Raw genomic sequence first — 16533 nt, forward strand, 5'->3', positions numbered from 1 at the left:
AATTATCAATAGCTGATTTCGTCTTTTGAGGCCTCTGCATCTATTAATACCAGCTAATAATGATCTTTTAAAATGTATCTACGACAGAGTGGATGCAAAGTTTTCATACCTGAGGGTGCCAGCTGTACTCATAGCTACTGAAATATAAGTTAAACCTTACAAATAGATGCATACAAATGTGTGTGTTCGTTCAGAGAGAGAGGGGAAAGAAGCAAGAGAAAATGCATGAGGGAGAGAGAGAGAGGGAGAGAGGGAGAGAGAGGGAGAGACTAGATACATGGGTGGATTGCATGTCTCTGCATAACACAGCTCAGTGATTGTGGAGTGATGCACACTTGGACATGTGTGGGTGCATATGCTAACATGCCGGCAGAGACGGGGTGTGAGGGGAATGAGTGGAGAGGCACACACCAAATGTGCCTGATTGCTGTATATCATATTTGAATATGCAGGGGGCGACCACAGTGCAATGCTCAGAAGGCAATTCTACAGGAAAAAGTGGGGTTTAGCTCCAAGTCAATAATATACCTGGGTGTAAATTCATGTGTAAATGTTTGCTGTATAATAGTTTAAAATCTCAGGTCATTCCCCTCTCAGCTTAATCTTTTGTGCTTTAGGATGTAAGTACAACAGAGCACAAGCCTGTTTGTTGTACGTGTGTTTCCCGGCTTGTTCCTTTAATGTCTGGTTAATTGGGGGAAAGGACACCAGGTAGTTAGGAAGTGAGTGTTTAGGCTAAGTGCACGCGTGATCCATTCCCTGGCTAGGAGCCACGGTTGGTTTCTTTCTGGGGGAACATTCTTTTGCGAATCTTATTCTGGAAAGGGAATTGTCCAAGTGAACATTGCAAGGAACAAAGGTAAAATTTTGGAAATGGTTGAATGCTGGAGAGGCTTTATAAACCTGATAGCAGAGACAGTTGACTGCCACCCCTCAGGGTCTCTATTCCCGCCCCTCCCATCCAAAAAAAATTGTAACAGAAAAGAAACATCTTTATAATTGACATTTGACATGCTGTTTGGATTAGGCTGTGGGAGACCAAGCAGAGATTTCCCTCTGATGGAAACATTTATCATCCTGATTGGTCCAGAGTGGCAGGTGGTGTTATCAATTACCTCTTCTTACCAATAATAATATTAATCTGGTAATATCTCCGTGCAAGTGTGAAAAAATAGGGGAGGGGTAAAGAGACATACTGACCCCTTCCTTCTGTGTTTTAGGTTTATCTTGAAACTCAAAACTTTTCCAAAGCAAAGCAGGGAAGAGTTAGGGACCTGGAATAAGGGTCCTAGCAATATAAAATAGAAGAGCATACAAACCCAACTCCGTATAGGAGGCACACACAAAATCCCCTCCCACACACACACACCTGCAATAAGGAGAAACCTGTTCAAAAATAAGAGAGAAAAGCTATCTGCATACCCCGGAATTGTCAAGCCCACTGTACACACGAGTCCCTCTTAGAAGGTTTTGGGATTGTGCCTCTCTGTCCAGATTTATATACAGAGATATACATATGCACATGGGAGATTAAACTCTTTACCCTTTACCCCCCTTGAGAAATCAATCTTGCGCATCCCCTCCCTTCCCCCACCCAGTTCTCAATGGTACAAATGAAAGGAAACTGCTTAATTGTGTATCCCATTAATGTTATAATAAAATACAGTAGTAATTGGAAAAATATTATTATTAAGCAGACAAAATGATTATGTGTCTTCTTCTCAGATGAGAATACCATTGCAGAGGGAAGGACAATTAACAAATTAGATTTAATTACAGGGGGAGGGGGAAAAGCAAGTTTGTCTTTGATTAGGATTCTCCCCCACCCTTCCATACGCACACGTCGTAAAGTATTAAAATAGTTTATTTCGGCAGCCGCAGCACTGCCATGAGGAACGTGGCTGCGAGTGATACCCACACGGTGTGATACTGGGGTTTTTAGTTTAGCCAGCCTATTTTTTTATGCCGATGCTTGTGCTGTAACCCACATTCGGACGTTCAATTAATCTATAATCCAAAGTGGGTTTGCGTCGAGCTGTACATTTGTTTACTTTATTTCGGCTTACAGATTTAAAACCGGGGCTATGGCAAAGTTTTAGACGGCGAACGCTCTCTCTCGAGAGAGAGAGAGAGAGAGAGAGAGAAGAGAGCGGATCAGTCTAAAAAAAAAATTACGACTGTGCAGTGTCAGTTCTTTCCATCTTGCTGAACTTTTCACATTTACCAGGGAGTAAACCCTATTAGATACAGTGGGATTTACTTCCTAGGAAGTAAACTAAGGATGGCACTGTAAATTAGTCTCCAAAGTTTGGTGCCACAGGATTTGCCAAGTTTCACTCCTTTCTCTGCCCGATCAGGAAAGATTTCGGGGGGGGGGGGGGAGGAGACACCGGCAAAGCAGGTGGAAGTTAAAGAGGATGAGTGACTCTTTCTCTGAGAATGGCCCAGTTCCACAAAATCAGAGGGAGGAGGAACATGGCGTTGTTGGCACCACGTTTAAAGAGAACACAAGAAGTTTCAGAACTCCCAGAATGACCTCTCCTTTCCCCACCCCCAATAAATAAGTCGTACAAAAGTGAGTGTTCTCAGACACAACCGAAACTAGTGAGTTGTAATCCCAAATTACGCAGGTGTCGAAGATAAAAACCTGGTAAGGACGCCTTCTCAAAATCAGTTGACTATTAAATATTCAGAAGTCATTTGCCCTCCCATTATTTTCCCCCTTAGAAGTTCTTTCGCATCCCACAAAATCTCCCCCCCCCCCCGTTTGTGTGTGTGTGGGCGTGATTTTCAAGAAGCAGAAGCTGTAAAACACTCAATACTTGTTTAAAGGATACTTTACTGAAATCCATGGAAACAACACAGCACAACAACGCGGAAAATAAAATAAACATTCGCGATGATAGGGGGAAAGTCCCAGTGCCCTTAAAAGAAGACCCTGCGCATGACAGTTGGATGGAAATGAAATATATTTCTAATCTGAGTGTAATTGGGAAGGGGGGAAATGCCTTGTTATGTTCTCCTTCGAAGACATAAAATATCAGAAGGGTCGAAACTCATTGACTTGCGAAGGGGCGCCATGAATTCCAATGGGCCTTACTTCCAAGTAAATATGCTTAAGATTCCAAACAGACTAAACCACTGGCCTTTCCCATTTCGGAGCAGGCGACAGAAATACCCACGAGCCACAGAAAAGGGGATATGTGAGACCCGCTTGTCTTTAATCCCGGTTGCTGCGCTGGAAGGATTCTGCAAGCGGCGCTCCTTCACCTGGAATCGTTCTTCTCCACGCGCGGAAATTATGAGGGGCTTTTCGTGTGAACACACACACACACACACACACACACACACACACACCACCTGTTCTTTCTGCACTGTGGCTCTACCTATTCTCCCCTCTCCACTTTTCGGGGAGGGGGATCATAATCGCTCCCATCCGCACAGCCAGCCCGCCAAGTTATCCGCTGATGATGACCCAGCCGAGATGGCCAAACTTTCCGCTGCCCCTGAAGCTCTCTGCCTCCTGCAGACAGGTCAGAATAATAGAAGTAAGAACGAGAAGCACAGCGAAGGAAGCTTAAGGGGCGAAATGGGCTTCCATTAAAATATATACGCCTCAAATTATAAAAGTCAGCGGATAGGAGAAGAAAAAGTAGAAATGCCATTCTACTTTACTTTCGTGCTGAACAGAGTCTATCTGGGAGAAGAAATACTGAGGAATTTTAACCCCTTTCTTGTTTTGGTTTAAAAACATGCAGCATCAAGTGATACGAAAACATTATATCAACTTTAAAAAGTGACGAAAGGAGAGGAATAGAAATACAACTAATATAAACCAGATTGCCAGGAGTGGCTTAACTTTATTTTGTTTCCCAACAACGAGGGTGGGGGAAGGAGAATAAACGCCGGTGTAACGGAAATGTTATCAGCGAGATAGGCGCTGGATCAGCTAAACTCAGTAAGCAAAGTTTATCCAAGGAGCCTCGTTGTTTCCCAAAGAGAAGCCGTGTTTTGGATGTCCTTAAGGGCTGAGGATGGATTATGTGACGAGGCGGGGGAGGGGGCCTAAAGCAGGAAGGAGAGGGAATCTCCTTCTCCCAAATGCCGCCTTTCTCCCGTTTCCACCCCACACCCGCAAGGTGGGCGCCTGCCCTCAAACCAGAGAGTTTGAGGAAAGGATCGCTAGCAAAGACTCGCCGGAGGCGAAGCGATGTCAAAAGCGAGCAAGCGAAATCTTGCTTTGCATTGATTGCAAAGCAATGACACTGGAAGCGGCGCCAACGGAGGGTGGTGCGTGTGTGTGTGTGTGTGTGCAAGGGAGCGAGTGAGCGAGCGCGCGCCCGCGCGTGTATGGATGGTGGGAGGCGAGGTCAGTGGGAAAGGGGAGAAGCCCCGAAACCATGTCTTTGGGGGGAAGCGCGCGCTAGTCGCTGCGACGGTGCAGAGGAAGATGGCAGGGCTGCGCACGATCAGGTCAGTGCTACATCCCAGCGGCGGATGCTGTGACGGGGAGGGCAGCTTCACCGTCATTCTGCCGGGGTAGCGCTTGGAAGGAGGAGAGAGAGAGAAAGCAACTTGTGGCTGAGTTTCGCAGTTCCACACTTTGGGGCTGGAGTGAGAAGGGGATTCGAAGTAGCTCGCCATCCAGCCTCCTTCGCCTCCCCCGCCCGCCCCCAGAGCTGCCAAAGCAAATCGGCGGGCGGGGTGAATTGGGAGCGTGGGGGCGCGATTCCTCGAAAGGGGACGCGGGGGAATCCCTCCCTCTCCAACGCGGAGAGAGGCGCGGGCGGAAAAGCCGGAGCAGCGCGTGTAGCATCTGGGAGAAAGAGCCCTCGGTGGCGGGCAAGTGCTCGCCGAGCGACGCGCTCCGCGCGGCCCGGCGCTGCGCTGCGCATCAGGCGGCGGCGGCGAGGGGGCAGCAGCGGCAGCGGCAGCGGCAGGAGGGGGCGGAGAAGGAGGAGGAGCCGCCGCGCGAGCCCCGCTGCTCCCAAACTTGAAAGTTTCTCCTGCCGAAATCAGCAACGCCCTGGCTGCGCGCAGTGCTCCTTGTGCAGCGCGAGGGAGGCATCGATTGGCGAGCGCCGGAGTGCCAAGCCGGTCTCCTGCCCAATCGAGGCTGCGGGAGCGGCGAGGAGGAGCAGGCAGGCGCAGGGGGGCGCCGAGGCAGCGGTGGCGGCGAGGGAATACCCCTCCCATCAGCACAACAATCGGCCACCTTCGCCCACCACACCCCCTCCGAGCCTCGCAGGGGGTCGTCGGCGCTCCTTTCCCCCTTTCCTTCCTTTTTTTTCGGTTTTGGTGGAGATCAAGGATTGTCTCTCTTCCCAAACAAAAGCGCGATCCTTGGCACGGAGGGCGCAGCAACTCAGGAGAAGGGAGGCGAGCACAACTGGGGAGGAGTAGCACCCAAAAGAGAAAGCGAGCGAGAGCGAGAGAGAGGAGGGGTTGGAAAGTCACATTGCAGCCTGCATCAGACAGAGAAGAGAGAGAGGAAGAAAACTTCCTACCACCGGACAACAGGAAGTGACCACCAGCGGCGGCGGCGGGCGGCGGCGGCGGCGGCAACGGCACCCACGGGGAGGTTCTTGGCGAGAGAGAGGCTGCAAGACAAAGAATCAGGAAGAAGGCAAGAGGTGAAAGACAAAACTGCCCCCCAGCTCCTCGTGCCTGGCTGCTTACTGTGCCCCCCGCCCAACACCTTCCAAAAGAAGCAGAAGTCATCTCAGCTCCAAGACGTGAAAGAAAGGCAACGGCTGGCGAAAACGTGAAGAAAAAGGCAGCCAAGCAAGCCAGCCAGCAAACACGGGCAAAAGTTGCTTTTTCCTCTTTTGTCTTTCCAATCTATCTATGAATGTGTGTATCTCTCGATAAGGACAATTTAGAGACGCCGCGAAGAAACTCAGCGCGATGCAGCCTAACTTCTGGGTAAAGAGGAACCTGGAAAAAAGACACAGAGTGAAGTAATTTTTTTAAAAAGGCGAGGCAAAAGGAGGGACGGTAGAAGAAACACAGGAGAAAGCAAGCCGCAAGACGTGGCCTTCCCGCAGCCGGGATGCTTGTGCGCCTATGTTGTGTAAAGTGAATGCACACGCGAGCGAGCGAGAGCCCCTCGGTGCGTGTGCCCGCGTGTGTGTTGCCGCCGCCGCCGCCGCCGCGAACGGTGCCTCTTGCAGGAGGCGCTGCTGGTGCCCGGCAGACGCATCATTTGGCGGACGAAAGCGACTAATTGCTGAGCGCCATCCTTCATTTACATATGCAGCCCGAGTCCGCTGGAGCCTGGCCAATCCGCGCTTGCCCCCGGCATTATTAATCGCCATGCATTATTCACAATCATAATTACTGAGCCCCATGCGCGAGGCGCGCAGCCGCCCCATCCTGCAGCGCACTCAACACAGCCCCGCGCATCCCCCGCCCGGCTGATCGGCCGCCACCTCCCGCTTGGCTGGCTTGCGAATTTATTTATTTATTTTTAATTTGTTGGTGGCGAAATAAGGAGAGGAGGAGGAGGAGGGAGGAGGAGGGGTGGTCCGACGCCACCAACTCGACTTTGCCTCGCGACCGAGGCTTTTCCCACCTACCTAACCAGCCCACCCCCCCCTTTCCCCCAGCGCTCCACCTCTCGCTGATGTCTCTGCAAAAAGCAGGCACAAGAAGACGCCTCAGTTAGCAGCATGTCTCGGCGAAAGCAAGCCAAGCCCCAGCATCTCAAATCGGACGAGGAGCTACAAGCGGAGGTGCTTTCGGAGCAAGGTAAGGCGGCCGGGGCTGGGAGGGCTCGAGCTGGGCAAGGGGGCGCTTCCTGATCCCGGGAGCCGGTCGATTTCTCCCGAAAGGACTGGAGGGAGCTGAGCGCAGGGACAGAAGCAAGAGAAACTCCGAGGGAAGTTAAGCCGCTCAGCCTAAGTTCTCCCGCCGCCGCCGCCGCCCACACGCACTCCCCTTCCGAGCAAGCGTTCTCTTCCCACGACGCCCCTTCTGCCACTCTTGCGTGCATCCGAGCGCTTGCATCATGGCTGGACTTTGGAGCGAAAGAGTTAGAGGGGGGTGGGAATTAGAGCCTCCCCCCTCATCTGGAATTGAGGGGGGGTGCGCGCCCGCGGGCCGCGCGCGTGCTTGGGAGCCTCTCCTTCCCCGCTGCTCCCAGCCCAGGCTCGCCTCTCCGCAGCGGAGTTTCTCTCCTGCACTTCTACTTTGCACTAAAGCGGCCGCGTGCCCCTCTTTCTGCAACGCAGAAAGTTAATGAGTAGTTGAGGGACGGAGCTGCAAGCCGAAGCCTTTCCCCGGAGCTTGGGGCGACGGCGTGGTCGTCCCCGGAAGCTGCCCTTGGCAACAAAAACGCTCCACGAGGCGCGCCTGGAGCAGACCCTCGCAGCCCGATCCTGGTTTTGTTTTCCCCTTCCCAACTCGGCACTTGGCGAGGCCTGCCGCCTCCAGCGGGATTTGCGAGGGTCTCAGGGCTGCGGGATTTGCAGGATCTCCTGAAGTAGAAAGGGGGGCCCTTGAGGGGGCGTCCTCAATGCCCCAGCGGCCTGACGCTCCTCCCTCCCGACGCCCAGCGAGGATTGCACGGGCCAAGTGGCGTGCAGGAAGATTTTTATCTGTTCTGCCACTTCTGGCTCTTCCTGAAAGGAAATAGGCCGGGGGGGGGGTCCTAAAAGAAGGGTGTGTCCTGGAAATCAGGAGAGAGCGGCAGAAGGAGAAGATGCCTCGCCTGAATGGCAGGGAGGGAACGTGCGTGCGGCATAGGAATAATTGCCAAGGCCTGGGATGGATAAACTGCCTGCCCTCAGGCAGAGTTTAAGTTGCCTCCCTTTGCCACCTCCCTTGCTGTAAAGTTGTCGGGTGGTTGCGGTTTGAGGTGCCACGTCCTTTCCACTCTCCTTGCGAGGTTGAAAATAATCTGTGAGCCGTTCCATGCCAGGACAGTACTCAGGATGGCCAAACCGCTGGTAAAACAAGATAATGTCTGCTTCCAAATTATCTGGACAAACTGTTGGTGAACTCTCTTTTACGAATGTATCACGGTACTTTCTAGACAAGAGTGATGCTGTAACAGTTGCTGTGGTGGCTTTCCAACCCTTAAGTTCCACTTTTTTGTGGTGCAGAAAGACTGTTCCACTAAAAAGTTTTCCATTCTTTCTCATGCTGTTATCACTTACATTTCTAGCTGATCAGGTAATCATTGTGGGAATTATTTTCCTCCACTTAGTCCAGCAGCCTTCTCTTCATTTCACCCAAGAAAAACCGGTGCTTCAGAAATGGAGTTCTGTCTGGGAATAGAACAAGAACTTGGTGACAAAGGATTTTTTGAGTATTTTAAATAAACTGTACATCCTCGAAGCTTAGGCAGTATGAATTGACTTCATAAGGTGGAAGCATCTGTTAGATTGGCAAATATTCAGGACTTCAGTTCCTACCACCTCCTTTCATGAAAGGGCTCCCAAAACAGAAGGAAAGGGATTGGCTTCTACTAGTAATGTGAAAAGCTTCCTGGATAATGGCAGCAATGGATAGGCAATGGGGAAACTTCCCTGGGTTTCATCTGAAGTATAAAATAATGTGTCTTAATACTAACAGCTCGCTTGGCTTAAAAATACTGTAATGTAAGCAGCTCAGCATTTCTTTTCTTTTCCTTTTTTCTTTTTTAAATGCAGCATTTTCCCCTTTTAATCCTCGGTGATTGTTCAAGTTCTTAGTCTAAGAATTTTCACAACAGTGAATATTTTTAAAAGTTAACAAGGAAAAAACTCACTACTTCATAATGGCACTTCTGGTGAGTTAATAAATTGAAGAAAAATGTTCAACTAGGAGGGTTTTCTGTTTTGTTTAGCGACTTCTTATCTATGTAGCCATGTCACCCAAGATTAGAACAGGAGATATGCTAAAAAGAAACGCTTGCATATGGTGTGTAGATTAAGAACAAAGAATCTTTTTGTCATGGAAATGGTTTCTCTCTCTTTTTTTCTTTTTTTGGGGTTTTGTTTTGTTTACTTCATCACATAGAATTTCTCACACTTGGTTTGTTTTGTATTGCCCTCAATGACTACATGATCAAGTGAATGGATTTATTTCTGCCGAATGAGAAAGACAGTCTTTCCATCAAAAGGACTACATTGCATCCCAGTGAGGAATTTTAAAGCGTTATTATTGTGGTCCGTGAATAGCTCAAAATCGGCTTTCACAGCAACCTTAAAATGCAACAGTGTAAATACTTCTCTGCTTTAGAATGTTGTGATCAAAATGTGCAGTGTCCCTGTTTAATAAGACACTTTAATACTGAAAAGTAAAATATTTCAGTAGGTTAGTAGCAAACTGAGCTAGTCCTGTTTCCATGTTGCACTTTCATTTTCAGAAGTATGAATAGAAAGCTGAACATAGATGGAACTATATGTAGTAGCCAAGTAGCCACATAGTGTTCAGCATTTATACTTCCATTAAGTGTAAATATTTTACCTGTAAATGAGTTAAAGTAGTTCAGTACATCCAGCAATAAGGTATTCAGACATACCTTATCAAAGCAGTTTCCTTTATTTCAGTTTACAGCTATAGTTAAAGCATTTGCCACAGTCCTGAATCTTCTTTTGCAACAGGCCAAAAACTAGCCTTTACTACCTAGAGCAGGCAAAAAGTACATCTGTTGTATTTTTCCAAAGATAAACTATTACTCAAATGAAGTTTAATCTTAGTTGTCTTAAAGCAATTTTAAGTTCTTTGTCTTTGATATTATAGAATTAAGGAGATTTTGTATACATGGGAATCACATTTGATGCTGTATTCATTAAGAAAAGTTGTTAAGAGAGAATGCCCCTTTTTTCTAACAGATATTATGTTACACAGTAGCAAAAAGAAACCTGACAGTTTGACAGAGTGGAAGATAAACATTAGGCCATATTTAAAGTTATACAAAGGCCAGTCAGTTTAAGTAGCAGTGTTACAATAGAAGTTTTAGAAATACAATAAATAATTGTTGAAGTCAGATTGAATTATAGTGCAATGTTACATTATTTCATGAAATAGAACGTTCTCAAATATATGAAAACCATTCAGAATAACATGCTGCTATTTTTAAATGTTTGTTGTGGAAAAGAAAGGCAATTCTTTTGGTAATTTGGAAAATGAATGCTTACATGCAGTGATTAATTAGGATCTGCATAGAGGTTTTTGCTGACAAGTAGTGAACAAAAGGTATTTATGTATAAAACATTTAAAATGGTGCCATATTGAAAGAAATGGTCATTTAAAGAGTGGCACAATAACTGAAGGAGCTGTTATAAAACTCAATATGGCGAATTTGCTGATCTCTGCACTTAATGTGTTTAATCTCGAATATCAAGAGACTATACATCCTCATTTAAATGTTTTTCTCTAAATCATGAGATTATTAATAGTACAACACAGTCATGCTTTGTCACAAAAAATGGAAATGTTGTACACTTTAGACCCAAATGTATTTGCACTTTCCTTTTGGTGTGGAAGCCCTTTAACATTTTCAGTTGAATAAGAATAAGCAGAAAGGGTTTATTCAAAGACATTTTGAGAGTGTATTTCATACATGTTAAAGCAACATTAATTATTGTTGGTTTGAGTTTAAAGAGCATCAACATATGTAGTAGTGTCATGTGACTTCCAGCACATTGTAAATTATTTCTGTTAGAATTCCACACTTTAGAGTTCTTAATATAGTTGAAATGTATGTCTTTGCAACATAGAATAGCTCACCTTAACTGTAGAGGTTTGGTGGTGGATTTTCTGCTTCCAGTTTGTGGTAACAGAGCAAGTTCCTTTGTAGATTTATTCATCAAAACATTTAAAAACTTACATAGAGCTTATAAAGATAAAGAAGTATGGATGTTGCTTTCAACTGTCCTATAAGATGTAATGCTCTTAAGAACATGAGAGCTGATAGCAAGCACTCACATGTGAAATTGTATCACTTTTGGCAAATATTCTTCTTAAAATAATAATTAAATCATTGCTTTATCAGTTTAAAAATAAGTCTTCCAAAGATTTGATGATTAACTCTAAGCATGCAGAAAGAGACTTAATGTATTTTGCTATAGTACCTTTAGGCTTACTAAACAGAGTCGCTCTGGATCATTTGAATCAGATTTTGTATTGTATTCATAGAATCCCCGGAAGTGTGGTTTAACAGGGAGAATTAAATAAAAAGTTAATTATTTTAGTAGGTAAATGATAACATAGGCCGAAAGAGCTGTAAATTTTTTGTGATATTAATCCCAATGATGCTTCCTCAAGGAGGCAGTGAAATATATGCTTTTTATGAATAAGGGCATTTCATTTTCTTTTAATCTTTAGGATTAACTTCTTTATACAACAGATGGATATTGATATTCCTAAACATGAATGTTGCCCACTTTTCATGTCAAAATGTTTTTGAAAATATAAATACTCTTAAAACTACCATTCATATTTCTTAAATTGTACTATTTTGAAATTAGAAACTATCTAAATAAAATTGTGTGTTACATCTGTTTAAGCACTGAGAAAACAAGAGGCTTTTATTTCATTACATGATTTCTTGACTGAATGCCAAACCAACAGTAGCAGATCTAGAGCACATTCATTAGTAAGAACAAGATCTATTTTAGTTTTGCTGATAATAAAGTAGATCAGCTTGATATTGGAAGAAATAGCTTCTTAACAGACTTTGAACAACGTAAAATAGAAAAGCAATAAATACTGAAATGATGACTAAGGTATGCAAAATTATAATAAGCTGTACAAGTAGTGAAGGCAGCACTTAGGTTTAGTAAAGTAACTTCTTTCAACAATAAATGTTGATGCAGAATTACATTCAAAATATTGTGAATTCTATGTCACATTGTATTTTATCGGCGTAACATAATATCTTTCACTTCCAACTTTATGTTCTAGAGGAGGCTTATATATAGAGGGGTTTTGGAGTAGGAGTATGAGCTAGGAAAAGAATAATAAGCATTGTGAAAGCAAATGAATCCATTCATGCTCTCTTCCTAAACTTGTTTGAAAGTAGTTCTCTTGCTGTTTTTCACAACAGATTCACTGCAGATCTGTTGCAAAAGGCAATGACAAAACATGGCATCTAAATATTGTGTTGTAGAAAGTATAAAATAGTAATTTTTCTTTTCGTAAAATCCTTTTCTTCTAATAAATCTAGAGTAAGTGAAATTCCTTTGTTTAATTACTATACCTCACAACAAGTACCTGTGTAAAAGCCAAAGCAGCCTTATAAAAAGTTTTGACTGTTAAATTAAGAATATCCACACACGCTGAAAACCCTCACTGGCCAAAGTAATAAATTTTACAAAGTACTATTTTATGTAACAGAGAAGCATGCATGTTACTTCCAGTGCTCAAGAAAACCCCCTTCAGTTTTCTGCGCATGAGAGTTGAGCGTACTGTAGATTTTTAAAAAATTGTTGACAGCGAAAAGGTGTGATTGCATGGAGTGCCAACAAGCTTCCGATGGACTCTCCCTGAGGGTGGGTAGTTAGAAGTGCTTTGACAAGGTTTGCTGATTTAACCTTTGCCTGCTTTGCCCTGCCAGGGGTGGCCACTAGATGTCAAGCTCATAATACAATTAGTACATCTGTGCAGTTGACCTTGGCAGCATGGCTTACCACTTGTTCTGTTAAGTGTTAACACCAAATCTGAGTGTTAACTAGACATTCTCGTGAGTTTTGGTACATTCTGCGCAGCTTATCAAATACCCATCTAATTCAACACCAGTGTTTACATTCCTAAAAAAGAGGGATTCTTTTATGCAGCCTTTAATGGCTTAATTAACCTTGCCATTGCAGATGCAGTTTTCTTTTAGTTAATCAAAATTACTTTGCTGGGCATTCCTTTAAAACTAATCATACGTATCAGTATTTCATAGAGTGATGGCAACTGGCTTTTTTGGTTTCTTCGTCATCTTAGTTTGTCCGCACAGAATGATAATCTGTGCACAGGTAGATGAGTGAGGCATCACTATATTTGAAGACTGGAGTTCAGGCCTGATCTTGCAACACGTACATATGCAAATAGCTCTCTTGCTGTCTGTAAAGCAACACTGATAAATCTGTATAGGAGATTTTGTGGTATTAAACCAGTTTTCAGTCTCCTTTTCTTAAAGCTATAAACATCAGCATTAACATGGCCAGGCAGTTAATGTATCTGAAGCTGGGAAGCCATATTAAAATACTATAATCTCTTACATTTTATAATCTCCAGCTATTCTGTAATTCACGTTTCAGCACTTGAAACATGGAAGCAAACAAAGCTTAACATTGTATTAGCTCATAATAAAAGCTTGTATCTTTCCAGTTTGAATGCGGGGCAGTGCCAGCCAACTTGCAATGAATTACAGATATAACCAAACACATGATGTTTTAAACTTTGCCACAGCAATGTACACAATTGCTTACCACAGAGTACTAAAACGCACATACTTTTTCAATAGGATACCAGAGATATGCTAAGCCACAAAATGTAAAATGTTTGATAGATTCTTTCTCTGTTTACACAAAGCCACTAGTGGTTGGTTAGATACTGCATATGTTTTAAACAGAAGGCATGCCACAGGTGGCTGTTAACTTAAATTGTGAAATTTAGGCCACTGAATAGATCAAAATAAGTATACCAGATCCCAGCAAGTTTTGCATAGCAAGAGTGCCCTCCACTGTTCACATTCATATTGTCAGCTTATGTGGCCTGTGGAAAAAGGATAGAAATTTTTCTATTGAGTCTGGAATTTCTTCTACGTTGTTAAACACAGTAGGGGTCTCTATTTATCTCCTCCTGTTTCACAGCTTGGGCTCAGTATGTGATAATTCATCTTTCTTTATGGGATTCAAAGCGATCATAAAAAGAGTTTAAAAGAATTAATTTGAGAGAAATAATATATGATTTTTTTTAAAAAATGTGATGTGTATTTTGAGAGATAATAAAGCTAAAGTGAAAAAGTAGCATTAATTATATTGCATGCACATGACAGAGTTGGTCTGTTAAGAAAAAGGCATAACAGGATAAATCAGAACTTAAATTACTCTACCATAGTTTTTAATACATTAAACTTATGTCTAAAATATGGTGGGGAAATGTTCTGTCAAACTGAGTATGTAATCCTTCTTTGAATAATCAGGAAGCTTTATTAGAGGACAAAATGGCTAATGCCAATATTTTGAGAGATATTATGCTTGTAAGAAAGAATCTTCTATAACTCTACTACCAGGTTTTACAGTAATACTCATTGCATGGATAAGCAGATTTCTGTGCACTTTTTAAATATATTGCAGATTTTCTAATTGGCTAGTAGGGCCTTTCCCTTGAAGGAAAACATATATATTTCTAAATTGGTGTAAGATTATCCATCTCATATGATGGAATGCATATGAATTAAAGCACTTGCTTTCCAGACATTTAGTACTTTAGTACTTGGGAGAAAAAAATAGAATGTTTTTGTACTTTCTTGATTTTCAAGCAATAGTATGTGAACAAGTAACATAACACATACTAATGATAGCTATCCAGTATTTCCTCATATGACTAAAGCTTGCTATTTATCTGGTTGTTCTTGGTTGTTTTGGTTATTATGCTCTTGTCTAGAAGGTTATGGGAAACAACATTAACTATAAAGCAACATTTCATTAGAAAATACTGCCTTAAATTGTACTGTTCTGTATAAATAATAGTTCTAAGGAGTCTCATTTATGAAAATTAGAAATTATATAAAAATACACAGAGACAAAGCTTACTAAGAGAAGGATAGTTTTCCTCTGTCATTTGTATTATAAAATACTGGAACCTAAATTGGGCGCTTCGGTACACACAGACAGAAAAATATTTGGGGGCAACGAAGCAAGAAAAGGCAGACTGGGCTCTAGATGGTGAAAGAGTTCTGTCTTGTATGCACAGATGCTGATTTGTCATCAGGAGCAGGGAGAAAGGGCATGCTACTTTTTATAAGAGGTTCCTAAAACATTCTCCCTTCTGGTATCACCTCTATATGTAGTACAGATGATTTTACATGGATGCTTATGTATGAAAGATTATTCTTTAATAGTGAATTAGAATAGAGAGTCAGGTATTATGGTTAGCTTTCCTAACTCAAGTGCAAAACCTCTTTTGCTTGCAATGGAAGGGGACAAATACAAATTGCTCTAAAACACTGGAACGAGATGAATTAAAATCCTTTGCATACAAAACACAAGCCCACCATAAAGGTGAATTGGAGGCATGTTCTAATGTTTACTAAAGACACTCCCTATTCTGTCTGTCTCTCTGCAAAGATTAATGTGTTTCATACAGCACTGTATTGCTTACCGCCTAAACATTTGACAGGTCTCCTTAAATGTAATTCTGTAGCTATTTATAATGGCATTGCTCCATTGAGGTATCTGGACTTACTGGAGTGACAGCCCTCACTGACATTACCTGCCTGGAACCTAATCCACAATCCAGACATCTTAAATTCTCATTGGCTTCAGTCCAAATATTTTGACTAAGCTATTGCTGTGGATCCGACTGTGTATGACATGCTCACAGGGAAGTTGTCCCCATGTCAATTCACTGAATCTCCCATACAGATACAAACCAAGACAGTGCCTTAGATAAGTAGTTCTGAGTAACCCAACCATCTCTGAAAGAAAACACGTATGAGATTCGTCTTATGTGAGAGAGTTCTTCCCATATGTTGTTTCAACTTTAAGCAGTTAAGCCTCATGATCCCAAAGCAGGTTCCACTGATTTCAGATCAGCTCATTTACAATCAAGAGTCCTGGCAATTTCCTCAAAAGCAGCTCCTACTCAAATTGTAAAACAATGTTTCACCATGTTTTGGTTTAAAACATTGTACACTGACTGTCATATATGCTGTAAAGTAACAGAAATTTTACGCATACATCCTTGCAAGCGAATAGACAAGTTCTTTGCTTAAAATGATAGGGTTAGAATGAAGAATATGATCAGACCTTAAGCAAGACCTGGAAAGACATATTTAAGCATCAGAAAAATACTTAGGACAACAAAGTTTAGTTTTATACTATTTCAAAAAAAGATAATGGAGAATTCTCTTTAAAAAGTCAATGGCAAAACCTGGTTCTATGGGGATTTTTATTTGAATAATGAAAAAGACAGAAAATTAATTGCAAGTTGTATTGCTGCATATTTCACTATTGGATTTATTTTATTTCTTGTTAAAATTCAAAGGAGTATTTTTATTCCTTTTCCTTTCCTTAGTATAAAGTATATTTGTGTGTACAGTCTTAATATGTTTACAAATGTGAATGAATTATATTAGAACTTCCAGAAAAAACTGTTATGGTTCATCAAAACCTTAATGAAAGTGGATTCCATGTATCTTTTGTGGAATTTATCTCTTACCAGGATTCATCAGCTCAAAAGTGATATACACCTTCTGTTAATGGGATTTCTGTTAATGGGTTACTATGAATCACCATAAATATCTTCAGTATTAAGAGGTTACTTATCATAAGATGAAACCTAAAGAACAGTGCCCTCAGGATTGTGATTTTTTACAGGTAAAGGGGT

The 16533-nt window shown here is 42.7% G+C and overlaps 1 protein-coding gene across 1 annotated transcript in view; it reads left to right on the plus strand.

Moving 5' to 3' along the window:
• The first annotated feature begins 6671 nt into the window (after window positions 1–6671).
• The window catches only part of SALL3 (spalt like transcription factor 3), a 19923-nt gene continuing 10061 nt past the window's right edge, over window positions 6672–16533 (plus strand). Inside the window, exons 1-3 of the mRNA XM_044426504.1 lie at window positions 6672–6750; window positions 9353–9354; window positions 15273–15336. Coding sequence (XP_044282439.1) covers window positions 6672–6750; window positions 9353–9354; window positions 15273–15336 — 145 coding nt within the window. The remainder of the gene's footprint in view (window positions 6751–9352; window positions 9355–15272; window positions 15337–16533) is intronic.

Source organism: Varanus komodoensis, unplaced genomic scaffold (assembly GCF_004798865.1).
Source record: "Varanus komodoensis strain SLA01 unplaced genomic scaffold, ASM479886v1 scaffold17, whole genome shotgun sequence".
NCBI lineage: Eukaryota > Metazoa > Chordata > Lepidosauria > Squamata > Varanidae > Varanus > Varanus komodoensis.